Raw genomic sequence first — 24,098 nt, forward strand, 5'->3', positions numbered from 1 at the left:
GGCAGCAGGAAGTTTGGCACATATACAAATGACTTTGACATATTCTTCCTATATTTACCACTTTAAAAGCATACCCACTGTTCACTGTTTTCCTAAAGATACAGAGTGGCGGTGAGCCCGGGTGCGAGGACCCTTTCAATGCTGCTTGCAGCTTTCATTTTATTTATAAACGTATTTTTGAGAAATTAGGGAAACATCTAACTGTATCCATCAGACTGACTCCAGGGTGTTTCCATAACAGCAATCAGCTCCTCCTAATTAGTAGAATTCCCATTCACCTCAGAGTTTCCTCAAAGGAGATCTCTGTAGAGATATGGGGTTGTTTTGGTTGGAGAACATAACATTATTTTGCTTGCTTTGAACAATTCAGGGTTTACTTTACAGTCTAGTGTGCTGCAACACCAGTGCTACCAATTATCCACAGTGAAATCTGGCTTCATTTGGGGTTTCTCAATGCATTATGTTTCCCTAACATGTGTTGAATAAAAGATGACTGACATTGAGAGAAAAGCAGGTGGTGAGTGATTAAAGCATCTTAACCTGAAATATGATCATGGCATTGTACAATATTAATGTCTGGAGTGTTTGTCTTCAAGAGTTCAAACAAAACGCGGCACCTTTGAAAGGCCGCCCAACATTTTTCACAGGCAACTATAAACAATGTGTCAATTTTCTCTGGGACTCCTTGAGGCAGTCCCAGAGAAAAGCACTGTTTGAGGGCTTGATATTGTCTGAGCTGTGGGGTCACTGAGAGAGGATAGAGATAGAAGCACTAAATCTTGTGTCGGCCAGACCTGAGCATATTTGGTAGTCATAAAATTAATTTCTCATTCTAATGTTTGCACAAACATTTTTTCAAACAAGCTTCTGTACAAGACAACACTTAGATACAAGGGTGAATCTGAAAACCCTTCAATCAAAATGCACTACCATCACTCTTCGGCTGATTCCACAAATATCAACACCTTTGTTACAAATGTGATTATCACTGGAGACCTTGAGAGTCATTCATGACTTAAAAGATAAAAAAACAGGGTCTAAAGAAAACAGAGAATGGTGTAGTTTGCCTTGCAAATGTTCTCCCCTGAAACTATGGCAGATGTCATTTGCAAGCAAAATTCATTTTCCTTTTTGATTGCGGAGTATCATCTTCAGATTTGTTCAAGGCGAGATATATATTGCAGTAGGCCCCTGAACAAAAAAAAAATATTCTAAATGATATTTCCCCTGTGAAGGCTTTGTCACCTCAAAGAGAACATCAACAATAAAGCATGCCATTAAAATGATTTTTAGTAAAGGAATACATTAAGTATCAATATTCACACTCTTACTGTTTAATTTGTATGTTAACAGTGGACGCACAAGTTGCACATTAGAATAGTGTTTTTCTTTGTTTTGTTTTTTTACAATGTCACATATCATATTATTTATTGTTTAAAAGCATTCTGTGAAGGAAATGTCATTTTTACTAAATATTTTGTGTTTAGGCTGAAAACTATGCACTGAAAATAATCTATTCACAAGTGATATTTTCTTTGTCTTTTCTTTGTTTGAGATCAAGTGAAAACCTGATTTATTATGGATTTCCAAACTTTAAGATTAAAGATCTTGGCCTGGGACAAGAATAATAGTATAAATTATACATAAAAGGTATTTGAAAAGAATGGTTTTCCCAGTTTAAATATGACCTTTATAGAGAAACAACGTTGAAATCTGTACAAATGAACCAGTCACATAAAAGTGGCTGCTGGAGAAACACCCTCACCCACTACTAAAGAGTGACATTGCAGCACAGTCTTTTATTTATTTTTTATTATTTATTTTTTACGCACTTTTTAGTCATAGAACAGTGGAAAGAAGTAAAGGAATGATGGAGAAGGGGAAAGGATCAAGAAATGTCCACTTGTCCTAACGGAACACATCTCTTAACTCTACTAGTTTTTTTTTTTATTCTGTACATAAGATGTGTACTAGCGCCCTCTACTGTATAACAATGAAAAAACAGATTCTAGGAGCACATGTATAGCTAACATATATTTAGACTTTTTTTAATTTAAAGGAAATTATACTTAAATGTAATTTTAAGTATAATTCTGAGGAGTACATAAAGCCCATTTCTGAGAAGTACATAAAAAGTAAACTAAAAGCATACTTTCCTATTTTTAGATTAAAAGAATTATACTAATAGCACACTTGAATAAACTTATTTTTCATAAGGGTTGCCATACTTAAAGTGCATAACCTGTAATGGCCTGGAGAATGTGAACAGTCACTCATACATGCATACATCAGCTAACGTACCATATATGTAGCATGCATCAAATAATAAAGCAGGGATGCTCCAAGGCAGACATAAGAGATCCGTCTTTTGTAAGTTTCGGTATGTGCTGAACACGGCTGAATGGCACTTTAATGACATCCATTACTCACCTCTCTCAGATGCTGGGGCCAGATCAATAAAACTCCTGCATTTCTCACCTGGAAAGACACAAGACGACCGAAGAGTTAACATCTGTGCTCTACAAGCTCTTTTTGTGTACTGAAATTCAGGGGGCTCAGCTTTACAGTGCTGTTTTCCAGTGATAAGACAGCTTTAGCAGTCTGCTTTCCCTTGGATCAATCCATCACTTCAGTTTTTGTCTAAAGACAGGACTCTACAATTACTTACTGTTGTATTAAATCAATATCACATACAAACTCTCTTTATAATCTTTAAAAGCTGTAACTCACCTTAATTCATCACAATCTCATAAAGTTCCATAATAATAAACAAAGCTCTCTCCACTGCACAATGAATCTCATATTTACATCACGTTTACACACTATATAAAACTACATAAAGCACCATTGTGTTTCTTAAGCTAGTTCACACTACATGACTTATTGGCAGTGTTGGGGAGTAACTAGTTACATGTAAGGGCTTTACTTAATTTAATTACCAAGGGTTCACACAAAACAAGGGGATTCTGCTTTTAGTAATATTGCCGCACACAGTTGGAATCATTTTCCAGAAGAGATTAGAACTGCTAAAACAATAGTCACATTTAAATGCAGACTCAAAACCCATCTGTTTAGCTGTGCATTTATTGAATGAGCACTGTGTAATGTCCGAACTGATTGCACTATATTTTATGTATAATCATTTTCTATTCTTAACTGTTTTAAATTCATTTTAAACCTCTTAAATTAATTTTCCTTATCAAAGTTTTATTATGATTTTCTTTTAAAGCACTTTGAAATACCATTGTGTATGAAATATGCTATATAAATAAACTTGCCTTGCCTTGCCTTACAAAATAAATGTAACTGTAATCCGTAATTATAGTTATTTAGGAAAATATTAATGACTACAAAGGGGATTACATTTGAATATTTACACACATCCACATACAGATTTAAAGATGTCATATGATGTTGCTAAAAATAACATTATTTTGTGTTTTGGTGTAATGAAATGTGTTTATGTGGTTTAAGGTTCAAAAAACACTTAATTTTCCACATACTGTACATTATTGTTTGTCCTCTGTGCCCTGCCTTTCTAGTTTATTTTTTTTTACAAAAAAATCTGTCTGAAAAGCAAGGTATGCTCTGATTGGCCAGCTGTCCAGTGCATTGTGATTGGCCGAATGCCAAAAGCATGCGCTGGAAACGTTACACCCATTGTCATACTGTGATGCAGTGCTTTAAGTGGCCCAAAAGAGGTGCTGGTACTCTATTATAGCCTATATATATATATATATATATATATATATATATATATATATATATATATATATATATATATATATATATATATATATCAGGGTAAAAAAATGAAATGTCCGACAAAATTAAATCTCTCCGGTCAAATTGTCCGATTAAAATTGCCTAATAATCCCGCCCTCCTAACACAATCTGAATGAATGAAGAAATGTACCATAGTAGAAAATGTTTTTTTCCATCTATTTGAAAGTTAGGCTAATAAACATGTTGCATTCGGCAGCCAGATTATGTCCTTTTTTACGTTACATATATATATATATATTTTTTTTTTTTTTCTGATGACTCCCCTCATCCCCTGAGGTAACAACAACTATATTGAAGGGGTTTTATATACAGCAGTCAACAGACAACCTTATAAAAAATCATAAATCCTTTTATTAGTTTGTGGATTTGCTTGAGCTAGAAAAAGCTACTGAACATAAATAAAATGTGCAAAAGGATTTTGAAAAAATACCCTTTCTGAGTACCGGTGCGTACCGGCCCACTTAAAGCACTGCTGTGATGTGTGTTCTGGTCAGAACACTGGCTCGACAAGACAAAAACAATAAAACCCCATTACAAACAAGCCATTTGTTGCATCCAGTGGGTACATAATTATGGATTATAATGACTTATACTGTCTTTTTACGCATTGCGGTGGACCACACACGCAAACATAAAACAATGTCTGCATTTGTGATCACAGAAACGACAAACAACAATCACTACTCTACACCAGCGGTCCTCAATTCTAGAGAAACATTCAAAATGTGCAGAGCAGGGGGCGCAAGGACTGGAATTGAGAACAGCTCAAAACTCGCGTTTGAATCATCAGTGGAAAATACTTTACATATGTAAATGTACTTACAGACTGTCCTCCATAAAATGCGCTGCACACACTCAAATATTTGGGTTGAACTGTTCTGGAACAGTGTTGTAAATACAACCTAACCACTGATTTCTAGTGTCCTTTTTTGTAAGGCAAAAAACAAAGTAGTTTCACTAACACAACGAAACAGTGTCTCCATGACATGGCACTGCCAGCAACAGCGAGAATCAAAATGTATACCTTCTTTCTTTTCGTGAACATTTGGACGGCGTTATGCAAATCTTCCCACATCGTGACATAGACATATGGGGGTGTGTTTAAACGAGGTGTTTTAGGAGGGTGTGGATGAGTCTTAACTTTTATAAATAATATCTCTTTGGATTTGAGACTTTAGTCTTTGGAAATTTACAGATGTTCTTTATGCACCAAGAGCTTGTAACACTCAGAAAAGAAAGGAAAACTTATCGCATTATATGACCCCTTCAATTGATTTCTTTCCCAAATTGCACTGACTACTCTGAGACATACGGCCCTATATATAATAAATCATGAATAAGTTAGCCATGACTGTCAATGCTTCGGCTCGCACGCTCTCTGCGCCTCCGCCAAACGGTTTGGATCAGAGTAATCAATGCTAAAGAGAGAATGGAGTGGACTGTGGAAGCGCACAGGTGAAGCAGAGAAGCAAAACTACTGTTCGGGGTTTCAAGTGTAGGTCAGTTTCATTTTTAAATATGCTATTGTAGTTTTGTCTTTGTTCACTTAGTTAAGCAGCAGCAGCCCATTGCTCATCAGTCATCACTCAAAATACTCTTTAAAGGACATCATTATTATCTAATGCCATGTTTCCACCGCAGGAACTTTACCTAGGAACTAGGGACTTTGGCCTGGTACTTGGTGTGTTTCCACCGCAGGAACCAGGAACTAGGAACTAAATAAAGTTCTGGGTAAAAAAATGCCCCTCAGAAAGTCCCTGCTGGCGAGGTAGTACTTTTTCAAAGTTCCAGAACTTTCGAGGGGGTTATATTAAAATAATTAATATTTAATGAATTATTGTTTAAATGTAGCGAGTCAATTCACTTACTCACTCTCTCTCTCTCTCTCTCTGTCTCTGCATTTGTGTGTGAGAAAGCGACGGTGATTTGTGCACCTTCACACTAGAGTCTACATCAAATACAGGTGCGCTGCATGTCCACGGAGAGTGAAACTCTGAAGCCCTCAGTCAGAGTCAGAGTGTTTGCGAGTGAAAATATATCTGTGCTAAACTTATACTTAGCCTCCAACTCACATACTGGCGAGTAAAATCTGAGAATTTATTATCCATTGGCTAATATTAGACATCATTTAGTCGCCAGAATGAAGATTTAGTCGTAATGTAGAGAGTTCACTGCAATATGGCTTATTTCATATGCCTTTTAAAAACACTACAATTATTCAACCCACCAAAGTGGCTAGTTGGAGTCACTGTGTTACCCGCCACGAGCAAAATCCACCCGCATTTGGCGGGTGATAATGTCAAGCCCTGTTTGTAACCCTAATGTCACAGACCTTCAGTTTCAATTACTAAACATAGGCTTACTGAAGCTCGCTGTGTTTTCAGCCTCAGTATATGAGAATACGGTCGCCTTAATTTTGACAAGTAAGACATGCTCCTGGATCAACATCTTCTGATGATCCTGAATCAACATTATTGTCCAAAAATATAGATTTAACCCAATCCCAATCCCCTAAACCTAACCCTACACATAATTTATTCCTAAAATCAGTGGGAAATGTTAGCTGATTAACAAGGGTGTAGAAGCACCTAACTCTGATTGTAAGCCTAAAACAGATATTTTCTGAAAAGTTACATCTCAATTCTGATTGGTTCATTGGAATGTTGTTCCAGGATCAACAAGGATGTTGATCCAGGAATATGTTGTACTTGGTGAAATCACGCTCGCCATGAGAACACATAAACATAACATCTAGAACTGCTGAGTCACTTCATGAGCATTTGACTTATTTTGAGAAAACTAATGTCATATACAAAGAGACACCAATGTTTCAAAAGGACACCAATGTTTCAGGAGTTTAGTAAACAAAAGTCTTTTTAAGACAAGTCATGTCACTCAGCGGCCATCTTTGAAACGTTTCTCGGTCATCTCAGTGCAGCTCCTATCTCTTTGAATGGGGAAACATCAAATTCTCCAAAACTGTTCACTAAGCTTGGGATTACATTTCATATTTAAAATCACCAAAGAAATCTGACAACAACTGTGTCATAAATGTTGTTACTTTTGCTCAAAGTTCTCAGGCTAGATCAGCCAGTGTGCATGCACAGTCCTAAGAGCACGTCTCAGAGCAATGACTGTTTATAGCAACCGGGACTTCTAATGGCAGCTGTAGTGACGTGCTGACTTTACCGATTAGTATTTGGCTCTTTCATTCAGAAGGCAGGGCTTCCTGCGTTTGAGTTGCCATATTGAGCGTTGCATTTTTCCCTATTTAAAACTATAGGAATGACATGTCTTGGGTATTCTATAGTCTTTGGTACACTGAATAGGACATATTAGATAACCCTATTTGAGTTTGCATAGAACCCTATTTGCATTTATTTGTTATTATTATTATTTTCCCAAACCATTGTTAGATGCAGTGTTTCCTGCAGTTATGCAAAGATTTGGTTTCAGAAACAGTATCAGTAAAATTCGTCTGATTTTAAATCTGCATTGAACTTCAGATCAATGTCAAAGTAAAAGTGACGTGACATACAGCCAGGTATGGTGACCCAGAATCAGAATTTGAAAAATACTCAGAATTTGTGCTCTGCATTTAATCCATCCAAAGTGCACACACACAGCAGTGAACACACACATGGAGCAGTGAGCAGCCATTTATGCTGCGGCACCCAGGGAGCAGTTGGGGGTTTGTTGCCTTGCTCAAGGGCACCTCAGTCTGTTATTGCCAGCGCGAGCCTCGAGCCAAAAACCTTAAGGTTAGGAGCCAAGCTCTCTAACCACTAGGCCACGACTTCCCCCAGGTGGTACTAACGTCTGATTTTGTGGTGGATGTGTTCAAATTTGTTCATCTTAATTCAAGTCATAAAGGATTTTGAAAGTCTGACAGTGTTGAGCACTACTGTAAGGTTAACACTGCATGGTCTAATTGAAAAAGTTACAGTACTATTCAATTTGAAATAAGGTGACTTGTAATCTGTAACTTATCACATTTCCAAAGTAACTTTCCCAACACTGCTTATTAGCTGTCTTAAAGTTGCTGTCTTGTTCAGACTACACGACACTATGTAAATCCAATCCAATCCAATCCGCTTTATTTATATAGGCAAGGCAAGGCAAGTTTATTTATATAGCACATTTCGTACACAATGGTAATTCAAAGTGCTTTACATAAAAGAAAGTAAAATAATAATGAACAAGAATAAAACAAGCAATTTTAAAACTTTTAAAATTATTAAAACTGTACTTATTTAAAATGAATTTAAAACAGTTAGAAAATGATTTTACATAAAATAAAATAAAAAAAAACAGTGAAAATATATATTGCAATTAGTTCGGACATTGCACAGTGCTCATTCAATAAATGCACAGCTAAACAGATGAGTTTTGTTGAGTCTAGATTTAAATGTGACTAGTGTTTTAGCACATCTGATCTCTTCTGGAAGCTGATTCCAACTGCGGGCGGCATAGTAACTAAAGGAGGACTCCCCTTGTTTTGTGTGAACCCTTGGTATTTCTAACTGACTCGATCCTAATGATCTGAGTGGTCTGTTAGGCTTATATTCAGTGAGCATATCTGAAATATATTTCGGTCCTAGGTCATTTAGTGACTTATATACAAGTAAAAGTACTTTAAAATCAATCCTAAATGTAACTGGAAGCCAGTGTAAGGACCTGAGGACTGGTGTGATATGCTCAGATTTTCTGGTTCTAGTCAGAATCCTGGCAGCAGCGTTCTGGATGAGCTGCAGCTGTCTAATGGTCTTTTTGGGAAGGCCAATGAGGAGCCCATTACAATAGTCCACCCTGCTGGTGATGAAGGCATGAACAAGTTTCTCCAAGTCTTGGCTGGAAACAAAAGATCTAATTCTTGCAATGTTTTTTAAATGATAGTACGCTGATTTAGTTACTGCTTTGACATGACTATTGAAACTAAGATCTGTCTCCAGAATCACACCAAGATTCCTGACTTGATTTTTAGTTGTTTGACCCCTAGAGTTAAGGTATGCATTCACCTTGAACACTTCATCTTTGTTTCCAAATGCAATGACTTCAGTTTTTTCCTTGTTTAACTGAAGAAAGTTCTGGCACATCCAACTATTAATTGCATCAATGCATTGGCAGAGGGAGTCAATTGGGCTGTAGTCATTTGGAGATAAGGCTAGGTAAATCTGGGTATCATCAGCATAGCTGTGATAGGCAATTTGGTTCTTTTTCATTATTTGACTTAGTGGGAGCATATACAGGCTAAACAAGAGTGGTGCAAGAATTGACCCTTGTGGGACTCCGCATGTCATGGACGTCCACTTAGACTTATGCTCTCCTATACTCACATAATAGCCTCTCCCTTCTAAGTATGACCTGAACCATTTGAGTACCATCCCAGAAAGCCCGACCCAGTTTTCCAGTCTCTCTAGTAGTATGTTATGATCGACAGTGTCAAATGCAGCACTGAGATCTAGCAATACCAGCACCGATATTTTGCCAGAGTCACAATTTAAGTGAATAGCATTTATTATCTTAATGAGTGCTGTCTCTGTGCTGTGATGCGGTCGAAAACCAGATTGAAAATTGTCCAGGTATCCATTTGAGTTTAAGTATTTGTTCAGCTGATTAAAAACGACCTTTTCTATAATTTTACCTATAAAAGGAAGATTAGATATTGGTCTAAAATTGCTCAAAATGGTGTTATCAAGATTGCTCTTTTTCAGGAGGGGCTTAACAACTGCAATTTTTAAGAAGTTTGGAAATGTCCCAGAAAGAAGTGAGGCATTCACCACTTCTAAAAGATCTGCTGCAGTTAAGCACATTTTTGAAAAAAGATGTGGGAAGTGTGTCAAGATAGCAGGTTGACGATTTTAGGTGCTGCACTATGTCTTACAGAATTTTGCTATCAATTGCTTCAAAAATCGACATAGTATCTTTTTGATATTGTGGCCTAATCTGTCTGACCTCTGCATTTCTTGAGGATGTGCCAATCACTTTCCTGATACTGATGATCTTCTTAGAAAAGAAGGATGCAAACTCATTGCATTTGCTGTCTGATAGCATTTCACTGGGAATCTGACTTGGGGGGTTTGTCAGTCTCTCAACAGTGGCAAAAAGAGTACGAGTGTTATTTAAGTTACTGTTTATAAGGTTTGAGAAGAAATTCTGTCTAGCTGTGGCTAGTTTCACATTAAAAGCATGAAGGCTGTCTTTATAGATTCTATAGTGTATTTCAAGTTTTGTCTTCCGCCACATCCGCTCTGCTTTTCTGCATTGTCTTTTCATAGTCTGAACTGCTGTTGATCTTCTCCAAACTGATTTCTGTCTGTTTGTTTCCTTACTGACTATTATTGGAGCAATATCATCAATAACATTCTTAACTTTTGAGTTGAAGGAATCAAGGAGAGTATCAACAGAGTCTGCAGAAATGCTTGGTGTTAAAGATATAGCCTCCATAAATAGTACACTTGTGTTCTCATTAATGCATCTCCTTCTGACAGAGACCGGTCTAGATTCAGTTGTAGCAGACATCAAAATATCTAAAAAAATACAGAAGTGATCAGATAGTGCTATGTCCTTAATAACAATGGATGAAATGTTTAGACCCCTACTGATGATTAAGTCTAGAGTGTGTCCACCTTTGTGTGTGGGTCCATGCACATGTTGAGTCAAGTCAAAAGTGTTTAGAACCGTTATCATTTCTTTTGTAGTTTTGTTTTCTGAATTATCTATGTGAATATTAAAATCCCCTGCAATAGCAAAACAGTCAAACTCTGAGGAAATCATTGATAGCATTTCTGTGACCTCTTCAACAAAGGCTGGAGAGTATTTTGGAGGCCTGTAAATAATAATAAACAGAATGCGTGGAGCACCTTTCAGCACAATCCCTAGATATTCAAAAGACAAGTACTGACCAAATGACACTTGCTTGCATTGATAGACATCTTTAAATAGAGCAGCTACACCCCCACCTCTCTTAACAGTCCTGCAGACACTCATGTAAGTGAAGTTAGGAGGGGCTGCTTCATTAAGGACTGTTGCATTGCAGCTGTCTTCAAGCCATGTTTCGTTTAGAAACATAAAATCCAGATTGTTTGTGGTTATAAAGTCATTGCTGCACAATTTAAATAAACACAAGGTTTCCAAAGTGCTGTACACCACAACAATAAAAGACACAATAGGATAAAAAGATAAACACAATAAGATAAAAGTAATAGAATAAGATAAAACAACATGAAATTATATAAGTAAAATTAAATCAAATAAATAAATAAAATGCACTGCCCACACAACACATTTAAATCACATTAATCACGATTACCTGGTGTTAAAAGCCAGAGTAAAAAGATGGGTTTTAAGCAAAGATTTAAAATGAAACAGTGAGAAGACTTGTCTGATGTGTAGTGGCAATTCATTCCATAGTTTTGGAGCTGCAACAGCAAAAGCTCTTTCTCCTCTGAGTTTTAGCCTAGTTCTAGGCACTGTCAGGAGCAGCTGGTCAGCTGACCTGAGAGAGCGGCTGGGAATGTAGGGGTGCAGCAACTCGGTGAGATATGGTGGGGCAAGGCCATTCAAGGCTTTAAAAGCAAATAAGAGTAGTTTAAATTGAATCCTAAAATGAACAGGAAGCCAGGGTAGTGAAGCTAAAATAGGTGAAATGTGCTCATACTTTCTTGTGCCAGTTAAAAGACGAGCAGCAGCATTTTGAACCATTTGCAGACGGGCAATGGAGGACCCATTAACCCCCAAATAAAGTGCATTGCAGTAGTCCAGCCGAGTGGTCACAAAGGCGTGAATTACTGTCTCAAACTGCTGTCTCTGAAGGACTGGTTTAATTTTTGCCAGCTGCCTTAACTGGAAAAAGCTGGACTTCACTACAGCTTTAATCTGGTTGTCAAACTTTAGGTCAGTGTCCACCTTTACCCCTAGATTAGTAATAATTTGCTTGTGATACTGTGCTAAGGAACCCAGATCAACCAACGGGGTCACAGAAGTGCCACTACCACTAAAGACCATGACTTCTGTCTTTTTTTCATTAAAATTAAAAAAATTAAGAGACATCCAGGCCTTAATGTCATGTAAACACGCTAGCCACGGCTAAACACAGTAGGAGTCTGACTTTCTAAGAGGGACATAGATCTGACTGTCATCTGTATAGCAATGAAAATAAATATCATGCTTGATCTGCAACAAGGGGTCACACGCTGCATCCAAATGTTCACCCTATCCATCTTAAATAGTATGTGAGATTAGAAAAAGTGTGTCCCAAAGCATAGTATATTGAACTACTGTACTACTGTACTATTTCAGGTTGATATTTGAGGTGTGAATCCATGCACACTCTAATGGCTAATATTACACACAATCCATTGCACTTTGACGAATGATTCGGTTGAGAACTACACGAATAAAACGCATTAAAAAACTACAAATATGGTGGACCGACATTTAAGTAGAGAGGTTTAGATTAAGGGGGTTACTAATAATCAACATTTAACCTGGTAAAAAAGAAATAATAATAATGTTATCTGTTTTATATTTCATCTGCAACAGTAATGTAACCTTTTATAAACATGTATTTGTTCATTAACTTTTAAATGCATCATTATGCAAAAAAAAATAGCAGAGTTCTCTTTATGAAGACCCATGGCTCGCAGATCAACGTGCTACTTCTTTTCTCTCCGATATGGTAGGAAGTTAAATAAAATGAAATGTGGAGGATGTTAACTGTGACGATGATTGACAGGCCAGTTTACAGTGTTACTATGCAACAAAACAGTCCGTTAAAGATACAAATATGTGACATGATAGTATGTCCCAAAGCTTGCCTACTCCTCTACAACACACTCAAAAGTGTTGACTTTTTCTTCACCAAAAAAGTACATACATATAAGTAGGCATATTGGGATGCAGCAACACAGGAGTTGACATCAACTCTGTCACCAAACGATTCTATCCTGTCCCCAAACCATGTTTTGTCACATAAATACATGTGAGAAGTTGAACGGGAATGATGCGAAACAACAAGTGAAACAGGAGTTGTTTATTTTAAAATTAACATTGGTAAGAAATTAGTGCTGCAAACTGTTTGTGCAATAAAAAAAATTGCTCCATTTCTTGTGTCCAAACTTCTCTTAAAGCCATGTGTTGCTGCTGTTGTTTTTCTTCCGCTGACCTCAAACGACCTCAGCCCATGCCTTGCTCTCTCATCACTGGCTGATACCACGTGATTGTCGAGTTGGCATGCTAGATATTTGTTTGGCGTCAGCAAGGCATTGGTGATGCGACAGCGAGTCTCTTTGATGCATCGTTAAGTAGTTCACACATAGTAGATCACCCCCTCATTTCCCCACGATAACAGTCCAACCTGTTGGAGAGCTCGTTACCTTGCAAATCAGACTTAAAATCCTGTAATGTTAAATAGGCATTAGTGTTAATTCGTGTTATTAGAAGTTATTACGGTGTCTGTCAGATGTTTTTGATTGTGATACACACACATACTCACTCACTCACTCATTTATTTATTTATTCATTTATTTATTCACACTGCTTATAGTAATGTTAAATTGAGAGTATACAGCATGCTTTTCGTGTTACTAATCACTAGTGATCCTATAAATCTGTAGAGAGTCTGTACTTTCCTCGATAAAACAAGTAAACCAAAATAACTGTTGTAATTAAGATTGTCCTGTGTCTTTGGGCTAGAACAGAGTTTTTGGTGCATTCTCTCAAATAGGACTTTTAATTAAACTGGTGAGGATAATTTGAGACTTGAGGCATTTTCTTCAAAAAAACTTCAGTCTGCAACAGCAAGTTTTAATAATAATCTTGCCAGCGGATGGGATAAAAGAAGATGCTTAGCTTTGCCTAAAGGACAGAGGTCAAATAGAAGTGAGAGATGATCCAAAGTAACATGATAATGTGAAGACAACAACATATTAAAAGTATGCAAAGAAAACATTTCAAACTATTTAATGTGGAATTATTGTGTTTATCATATTTCCATTTTCCTTTGTCTATTTATGGCTCAAATTTCTCTTACAGTGTGGCCCAGTTCAAATAATGTAATACATATATTGGCACTACTGCGTAAGTCTGCAGACACAACATTCATAATTCCAGGCTTGTCAGACTCAACAAAACTTTATGTACTACATTGTCTACATTACAGATCCCACAAACTTTTCAATGTTTTATTACCTTAGGAAATCAAGTTTTAAAGTAGCATTTAAAAACTTGTCTAAAGCAGCTCATATGAATGCAGATAAATTGCATTGCCAAACAGCCAGGAAAAATGAGATTTTTGAATGTTCAATCACTGAAATCAAAAGAAATGATATACCACTTGTGGGTCCTTACAGAAACATACCCTCTAGTGACAGACGAAGTAAAGAAAAAATCAAACAGAGTGTGACTGATCACATATTAGGGTGCCACTGAACATGCTAGGGAGTCATATTCTGGATTTCATATTCTGGACCTTCTAAGTGCACTTCTTTTCTCATTGCAGATAAGTGGCCCGTGGTAACATCTCCTCAGTTTGTATAAGGAATCTCACTGCCCCGGGAGAAATACATTTATATCAATAACATGGAATGTCTCCCATGATTCATTTTAGTCCCTTTTTGGATACAGACTCATTAGTAAACTGGTCACTCACACATTTGAATAGAGCTATTTTAAATCTTAAAAAGAAAAGCTGCCATTTCAAAGTTATTCAAGAAATCGATATGCTTTTACAACTTAAATGCTTTCATAGGCACAATGTGATGCAATTGTATCACATACATATTGAGAAGAATAAGCAGTTAATTTCCCAATACCTACCCAGCAGGAATCAGAGTGACATGGGTGGACTCATTCATTATGGATATAAAAGCTCTAATCATCTTCATTCAGTTAATTCCTGTTCTTACAATATTCCATAGGAATAAAGACCCCTGGCTTTTGATAGACCTGTAATGAGTTTAATCTGCTATCTGAGGTTGGTGGAGGGTAATTGCAATGGTAATGAGAGTGAATGATTTGATGGCCATTAGCATTTTCATGTGGTACTGTGATCAGGGAATGGCAAAGAGAAGAGATCTTTAAGTATGATTTATTAATTAGCACGCTATGTTTTCAGCCCTCTATGAATTTGGCTGTGCACTCCACCACGAGAACTATCAAATTCTAGGACATTTTAGTCACTTTATAAATCTTTGCAGTTATTGATGACTCTGCAATATAGGCATTTAAACTGCATCTGTATTTGCACATGAAAAGGGTTCAAAACATCACCAAGATGTTAAGAGAATGTATAAAAGCAACTGACAACTGACCAGTTGTCAAAACCATCTTGACTTTGGTTTACAATCATGATTTCTTCTACTCATGCCCCGATGAGTCTGTAAGATGACATTGCATGCACAAATGTTATAGGTTTAGAATATTATGTTAATGATTACAATAAATCATTGTGCGAAGATTGTGTGAATGTGTGATGAGCTTTCAGCACAAAGCTTGTCTGACACCATTGTCAGATTAATCATAAATCCCATTGATCACTAGATAGAAGAGAATGTCAACAGCAACGCTGACCAAAATAGAAAAGAAGAAGAAAAAAAAACTCATTAAGTCACATAGCTTAATCCTCATCAGCGTAACACACATTGACCTTCACTCGCTCCCTTGACAAATTATGTTGGATTAAATTGAATACAATACTAAACTTTATGTCTATGTCTGTGTATGGAAGACATTATGTCAGTGGGTCTGTGAGACCAGTGAACTGATCACATACAACTTTGAACCTGGTAACCTGGATTTATCTGTTGACCTTGTAGTGCATAGTGTCATAATAAAATGATCTACAGAATTAACCCTTGACTTATATTTTCTTGTCAAGCTTTGCTTTGACCTAAAATCCAAAAGATTAAAAAAGTATGGTTTTTGTGAGCAATACAATTATTTTTAAAATAAACGACTTATTAAGCATGCCATTAAGTCCATTCCGCATGTTACTAGTACATACTATATGTACTAGTTAAAGATTTTTTCACTTCTTTTTTCATTATAGTTTATTTGGATATTAAAGAACTGGTTTTCTGTCTGGACAACCGTTTTAAAGATTATTCTGAAAACCGATTGAATTAAACATGAAAGACACAGCAAAAGACACAGTGACATTTTCCTTTCATATTCTATTCCTTTTGCAGGATAATATTGATGTATGTTTGATAACCAATAATGATATAACATAAAATTTCTGACAAAACTAACCTGATAAAAAAAGAAAAAAAAGAAAAACATTTTAGAGAGAGTATCCTTTAAAAATATGAGGCTATCCAAGTGCTGCTTATTTTACTGTGTTCCATGGGGAATGTGGTTATCTAATAGTGCCTTTACCAACTTCCTTAAAACTCACTGAGAGCAAGTAAATCCTGACAGATGTTTCCAAAGCTGCTGGCACACAATCATTCCACTCAAATCCATTGCACAACACATTCACACTGCTTTACACACAACCTGTTGAAGTTTTCCCCGCAGTGCAAGAATACTCTATATCATTTAATTATATACAATTTAATAATGTTAATGAATGCTAATGGACATTAATTGACAGATATCATCTAAATTAGCAGTTTATTTTGTTTAACTCTTTTAATAATGCACAAGCTTTTCCTGCATGTCTAAAACAAATAAACTGAATGGAAGAGTTGTAACACTTTCCCACATACTGGTCCCACAAAAACAACACAAATGTGTATATTGGCCACATTTAAATGACTAACACAAACACATTGTTATGTTTTTAAAGTTGCTGTTTTTTTTCTGTACATGTTATGAATTAAAAAGTTTCTTAAGGGACCAATTCTATCAATTAGTTGCTTTTTGAATGCATGTTACTAAGCATATTATTTGTTTTGTACTTATAAATCACATTTTAATGCCTTATTCTGCATGAACTCTAGATCCCTTAACCCTACCCAACAGCCAGCCTAAACTTCACAACCTTACAGAATATTAATGAACAGCAAAATTAGAAGTCTGAATTGTGAGAATAAGCCTTTTTCACACGCAACCGGAAACTACGTCACGCAGGGTAAACTTATTTCCGCCACAGCTGAAACACCGGCATTTCCACAACATGGAGCGTTATTTCACTGCTTCTCTCTCAACGCTGCCGTGACTCGGATTCGAGGATGTTGAAAGAATAGTTGGACGACATTCAACAACTAAAGGAGCAAGGGCTATAAATTCTTTGTTGAGGAGTTTATTCACAATTATCAAGGTAAGTTGACAAATAGCTGACGCTAGCATCTGCAACATTATGAATGCTAACCCTTTCGTATGTGTTCAGTCTCGAATGTTGTTGAACGGAAGGTGGTAGTGAGAGCAAGGTGTTATCGTTCTATGAGGAAAAATGAGGAGCCCCACACACTTGAGGTTATATGTAAATAATATTCCTGTTGGCTTATGAGTTCATCAGATCAGCTATTGCTGTTCTGACTGCAGGTCGCTCCATTTTAGTTAAAATAACTGCGGTTGCAGATTTTCAATTCCCTTTCTTTTACTTTTACCTGTCGTAACATTTTCTCTCTCTTTTTTTAAAGTTACGTCTCTTAAATCTTATGCGGTTGCAGACTTTATCTAATTTCTTGCCTTTGCTGCTGTTTGCAGCTTTCAATTAAAAGCACGTAATGTAGCTGACAGCTCATAATTACAATTAATTAGCTAAACAATTGTCTTCTCAAACAGATAGCATTGGAATCGGAAGAGGTCGTTGGTGTTGCTGCCTATATTTGCAGCTGTGCAGCACTTTTGTATCAGACAGCCCACTACGTGCAGCTTAATTTACAAACCATCCCACCACCACTGGCCTGCACGAGTGAGCCACAGAGATGGCATCGTCCAAGAAAACAGGCATGTATTTTTTTTTCTGCACTTGGTAATAACACTATTAACTCAAAGAAAGTATATGTAAACATTAAAACATAGATTAATAATGAACAAGAGTTCAGATTAAGTAACAAAAATGAAAATCACCGAAGATCAATAAACAATTTTTAACTATTACTGTATTTGTTTTATATTAAGGGACATGCAGAGGCAGTGAGTGAACTTTGTATAGTGAAACCAAAATCAGTTGGGAAGACTGGAATCAAGTCTACCCTATACAAGGCTTACACGGGTAATTCACAACTCTGTTTATGTGTGTGTGTGTGTGTGTGTTTGTTTGTTTGTTTGTTTCTGTTTGTTTGTGTGTGTGCGCACAGCTACAGCTTAATGTCTTCACGACTCATAATTTGTGTTCATTTCTTTAGGTCCCCTTCCAGATGCTGATGTCTTGGCTTCTGGTGAAAAACTAAATCGGATAAATCCAAAGCCTATGCTGGCACACATACTTGAGGGTATGTCAAAAGTAGAGTTGGTCCCCTCACAATTTGGTCCTGTACCTCGTGGCAGTCCACTTTCTTACCAATGTCCCCCTATAGCCTCAGGTGTTCCTGATGTTAATTTTCCCCCACTACCTGTGCTTGGTTATGAGTTTGGCTGTAATTTTAAATTTGTGCCCACACACCATCAAGCACTTCATCTGGAGTCTATAAAAGTTACCCATAGCTCAGCTTGCCAGATTAAAGAGGCCACAAGACTACAGTCAAAATGCACTGCTTGGGGACAAATTCGGAACTCAAGGGTTACTGCAAGCAGGTTCCGGGAGGTTTGTCATGTGGTTGGGGATTCAGCTAGTCAGTCATTGGCCACAAGAATCATTAAGGGCACAAGGCAGACAAATGCTATGAAACGTGGCCTTGAACTTGAGCCAGATATTTTGAGAAAATATTCTGAGACATCCAGTGTTAGTGTCCTACCATGTGGCTTTATTATCAAGCCAGAAGTACCACATCTGGTAGCTAGTCCAGACGGACAAGTCCACGATCCATCTGAAAAATTGCAGTTTGGACTAGTGGAGGTAAAATGCACCTCTGCTGACAATATTGCTCAGGTTCCGTTTGTGAAAATTCAAAGAGGAATAGCCAAATTTAAAGAGACCCATAAGTACTACTGGCAGGTACAAGGTCAGCTTGCAGTTACTGGTCTACATTGGTGTGACCTTGTGACTGACACGAAATCAGATTGCACAATACAGAGGATCTGGCGAGATGATGCCTTCATAGCATCAATGAAAGACAAGCTAGACTTGTACTATTATAACGTTTACAAGGGTGTCTATCTGTCAGCGGTATGAATGGACAGTTTCTGTTCATATTATAATATGAATTTAAGATTTATTCTTATGTATATACTTTATGTAGTTGAGTAGTTTGTAGCATATTTTGTAGTGTAGATCTTTTGTAACATATTAGATAAATCACAAATTATACTGTAACATTAAATATAAAGTACTTGCTCTCAATTAGATGTAAATATGTGCATACCAAGCTGAATACATTTTGTATTCTATATTCTGTAACGTATATGATATGCATACACATTTACTGGTTGTATATATTTATTTAATACAATGTGTGAAATTACAATGAACACCAGAACAGAGTTGACAATTTTTTTTTCATGAATTATTATAAAAAGACTTTATTGTCAGCTATTTCATTGTGTCTGTCCAATTATTTTCGCGAAAAATTAATATAAATAATTTCAATATACACAGATAAACTTTTACTTTACAATAAAAAGTAAAAACACATTTAATTATGGTAAGTATTAAAGGTATGCATTGCAACTAACTGAAAAACTAACAAAAAAATATTTAAAAACTGTCAAAAGTTAACACTACTATTGTAATAATCGGTCATTCTAATAAAATCTAACATGCTAATACACAATCACTGCTTAAGAAACATTGGTCCCTGATAATTAACCATAAAACAGCAATTATGCCAGATCTGATTAATACTTACTGACAATGTCAGTGGCACAAGAGAATCCCAGATGTGGTTTTCCTTGACCCTTCGAATCACCCTTTCCACCAGAATTCTGAGGCGTGCATTGGCCTGTGTTTTTTTCACACTCCTGTTTGCTGAACTGCTTGGCACATTTGAAAGGTGGAATTATCAGTCTAGCACCAACACTGGAGAGCATATCTTCATTTGTGAACCCCTTGTCTGCCATGACCACATCTCCAGGCTCAAGCAGGTCCAAAATCCCAGATTTCTTTGTGATTTCTTTGTCAGAGATTGAACCTGTATAAAGCTGAGAGATAAAAGTCACTGCACCACACGGAGCTACCCCAACCAGACCATTGAATGTGGTAGTGCTCTTGTAACTGGAGAAGATCTCAGAGTGGAGTGTCAGCGATTTAGGGCTTTCACAGCGGATTTCTGTGCAGTCCAGGATGACTCGCAGGTCTGGACTGAACAAACGGTAATTCTCTGGCATGGAGGAGCATATTTGTTGCCTTGACATCCAAATGGGTACTGAACCCAACACAAAGAACAGGTAATTAGCCCAGGTGATAATGGTCCTACTCACAGTAGCCACACTTACTCCAACAATGTCTGCAATAACTTGTTCCCTCAGTCCAGCAGCTACCCGACAGCAGTAGATGAACAGTTCATCTATGAGATGGATTTTCCATGCAGGGCTAGGGCTTGGGGATGCTTCCTGACCCATCCTCTGTGCCTTGGTCCAGTACACCAGATTGCTAGCAGATGGACATATAGACTCCCAGAACACCTGGAAAACTTCCTGTGAGGGAATCTTTGTGTAGTATCTGAGACTTTGATCAGAAACACAAAATCTGTTCAGTACTGTTTGTTTTCCTAGAGACATTTTGTACAACCTTGCTTCCAGCTCTTCGATGTACTGCAGAGCCTCATCTAATGCACCTATAAAAATGTCATATATATATATATATATATAGTTAGTCATACTATTTGTAAATTTCACGTCACAGTACACTGTTTGCACCAAAGACAAAAGGGTCGTTCTATAATTGCAGGTACAATTGGTGTCCAAAATATGTTTTCCCCCTGCTTTTACATTTCTTTCAATAATTTTATTTGTTACTCAATGTCATGAATCACAAGATGTTACAGACTTTACATACATACACACACACACACACATATATATATATATATATATATATATATATATATATATATATATATATAAACATTATATGTGTGTATATATATATATATATATATATATATATATATATATATATACACACACACACACACACACACATTCTGGCACCATCAAATTATATTATTAAAATAGAGTGAGAATGTTAATAGTATTTAAGAATTGAGTCATACACAGACACACACATACATCACTGTAATTTCAACAAGAGATCATTATTTCCAGCTATACAAGACCTTATGGCCTTTTACATCCTGTGATCAACGACAATGAGAAAATTATAAAATTATTAATAATATTTGAAAAACTATTTGAAAAGGCTTGAAAATTTTGCTTTGGACAACAAATGTACCTGCAATTATAGAATAATCAATAGGCAAAAAAAAAAAAAGTTTACCTGGAGGTGGTTGTGCAGCGTAATCATGTTCCTCAACTTGAATGGATTCTTTAGGTGCAGTTTCTACCACCTGCTGCTCCTGAACACGAACGTCCACTCCAAGTCGCAAGACGTTCTCTCAAAAGCTGACAGCTTTTGAGGGGGTACATGGAAATTGTTCCACGGAAAACGATTGGGAATGCAACCAACTTTCAGACGCGAACTTCCTGGAACGTAATTGGCATCGGTAAAATGCTGACTACAGACATTTGTGCTACCTTTCCGAATTACGAAAGTAGACCCTTCCTCTCGTCTAATAGCAACGATCCATTTCTTTTTGTGGTCTTTGTTTAAAGGATACCCGTGAAATCTCAAATATGGTTGTTTTTGTTTAGAATTAGTGCACTGAGGGATGCTACAGCAACACTAACTCCTCGACTCCGCCATTGTTACCGGAAGTAACTTTACCCTGCGTTGGCGAACGCCGGAAACACAAAACCCGGAAGTGTGAAAAAGGCTTATTTATCCCCAAAGTGTTAGCAACGTTCATATACATTTTTTTTTAAATGTAAATCAAAAAGCCTCGGTAGAGTGAAGTAGATAGCACATAATAATGGCACTCTTTGACATTAATTTACACAGTTTTTTATGGATTCATTCAAGTATATAGAGGACAAAATGAGAATGTTATATCAAAGTTTGAGACATAAACAGCCAAAAAACACCGAATTTCAGACAAATAAGCAATAAAAACGAGTCTCAATGAATGCCTTCGCTTTGAAATTTGAAATGTAACGGACTTAACGAACTCTCACCTCCTCCATGGATATTCTCCTCACACGAGTACCAGATCCCCGTGTGGAAATGCCTAAAGAGAAATCGGTCGTCACCAGTTTCCCAGCTATAGTAAACTTTACTCGGGTCTGTCTCGTTCACCCCATAGTCAATACAGTTATGCCGTCTTTCCTTACTGCAGTTGGGTTTCGGGACCCTCTGAGTCCCTTCGCACCAGTAGGTCGTGATAAACGCCGTCGTTGAGAATAAAAGTGCTAGAAGATTTAACCCCACAGACAGCAGAGCACGGCATTTTCGAGTGGTCTTCATAGTCTTGTGAGAAGTGGCTCACACACTTGAAAAACCTTGATTGGAGCGAGGAAAGCGCAGCGGTTGCGCTGACTTCACCTCTGCTCACCGGCCCGAAGTGACAGTGACAGGTTTGATCTTCAGACATATGAAATGAGCGTCTCCGGTGCTCGCAGGTGGATCCATTCGCGTCGAGACAGACGTGACTCGAGTAAGAAAGACCTCTGAGGCATCTTTGAGACAAGCACTCACGCTGCCAACTGTTGTGACTCTCTCTCTCTCTCTTTCTCTCTCTCTTTCTCTCTCCCTTTCCTATTATTTATTTCATTCTTGCGCTGCTGTCTAGTAGGTTGCAGATGTGAAACTGTTTTTGGAATCTATTGGGATCATCAGTCTATTTTGTAAAAGTAATTTTTGCTCAATGACGTCAGTGTACGAATTCTACACATACTTGACTTTTTATTTTTTTCCCTAGGACTTAATTTTAGTAGGCTTATTTTTTTTTATTAATTAATTAATTCCTTAATATATATATATATATATATATATATATATATATATATATATATATATATATATATTATTTTTTTTTTTTATCGTTCTTGGGTGGGTCAAGCAAAGTTCTTGTTGTGTGCCAAACCTCAATAAAAGCCCCTTTTACTCACAGGAAATTGCAGAAAAATTACAGACACCGGAACTGGATTCGGAATTTTTATTACATTTTGCCTTTTGGAAAGCGCCATTCACACATCAATTTCAAAATACTGGTAAATTCTGTGACATCATGTACTATAAATTACATCTAATAACCTGCGCATCCAGGTGTTGAGTTTGTAAACATGGAAGGGTAAACGTGGTAAGTGTTTTTGTTAATGTTTTCATTTTTGCATCAAACATTCACATTCATGCAGTGCTTTTTGCCCAGAGACATTGCAATAGACAAATTAAAACTGAACTACAGTGCAGGGTAATTGGATCATCTGAGTCAGAATGTTATGTTTGGCCCAAAGTAGACGTTTTACGTCAGTGCATCCTGAACTTGTACAGTATGCGCTCACACCGGTAATCTCATTCTGCATTCACACTTCACTGAGAGTGCATTACAGGTAATTTACTGGCCTAACTTCTCATACCGGTAAATTGCCGGAACAAATTAACCCGGTATTTTTTAAAAGATCCTGTTCACACATGATCTATTAACGGTAATTTACCAGTAAAGACTTTATGTGTGAAAAGGACTAAAGACTGTAAATTGTGATTTTATATGTGATGCGAAAATCTAAGCGCTAGAGCGGTATACATACTGTTGTACTATTGGTATGGTTACCTCCAAGCGAAAGTGACTTTTGTAATACACACGCACACACACACACACACACACACACACTTATATTTAAACTCATACAGTTGCATACAGAGATAACATTTTTAAGAACTTAAATTAGATTATAGATTTCTGTGTTGGGGGGAGGGGACTCTTCTTATCATAATCATGGCCATTTTTATTTATCATTGATCCTGATAACGTTAGCCCCGTTAAGCATTCAGTATTTGTTGCTATTTGGCTTTTTTCTCTAAACTTAATTTTATGGGCATTTTATATGCCCTGTTAGAGCTCTGAATCTAAGAATTCTTTACTGAATTAGTGTGTATAGAGCAAAATCAGCTTTTATTGATTTAAACACAGACTTCTGTCTCAGACAGACCACTCACAGCCAGAACTCATCACATATAATTTTATGGTTCCTCCTTAATCAATAAAATG

General features: G+C 36.8%; 1 protein-coding gene across 1 annotated transcript in view; it reads right to left on the minus strand.

Moving 5' to 3' along the window:
* The window catches only part of LOC132149092 (germ cell-specific gene 1-like protein), a 37,117-nt gene extending 14,487 nt beyond the window's left edge, over positions 1-22,630 (minus strand). Inside the window, exons 1-2 of the mRNA XM_059558033.1 lie at positions 22,066-22,630; positions 2,431-2,478 (exon numbers count right to left, since the gene is read on the minus strand). Coding sequence (XP_059414016.1) covers positions 2,431-2,478; positions 22,066-22,354 — 337 coding nt within the window. The 5' untranslated portion in view covers positions 22,355-22,630. The remainder of the gene's footprint in view (positions 1-2,430; positions 2,479-22,065) is intronic.
* Positions 22,631-24,098: the final 1,468 nt, after the last annotated feature.

The sequence above is a fragment of the Carassius carassius genome, chromosome 9, assembly GCF_963082965.1.
Source record: "Carassius carassius chromosome 9, fCarCar2.1, whole genome shotgun sequence".
Taxonomy (NCBI): Eukaryota; Metazoa; Chordata; class Actinopteri; order Cypriniformes; family Cyprinidae; genus Carassius; species Carassius carassius.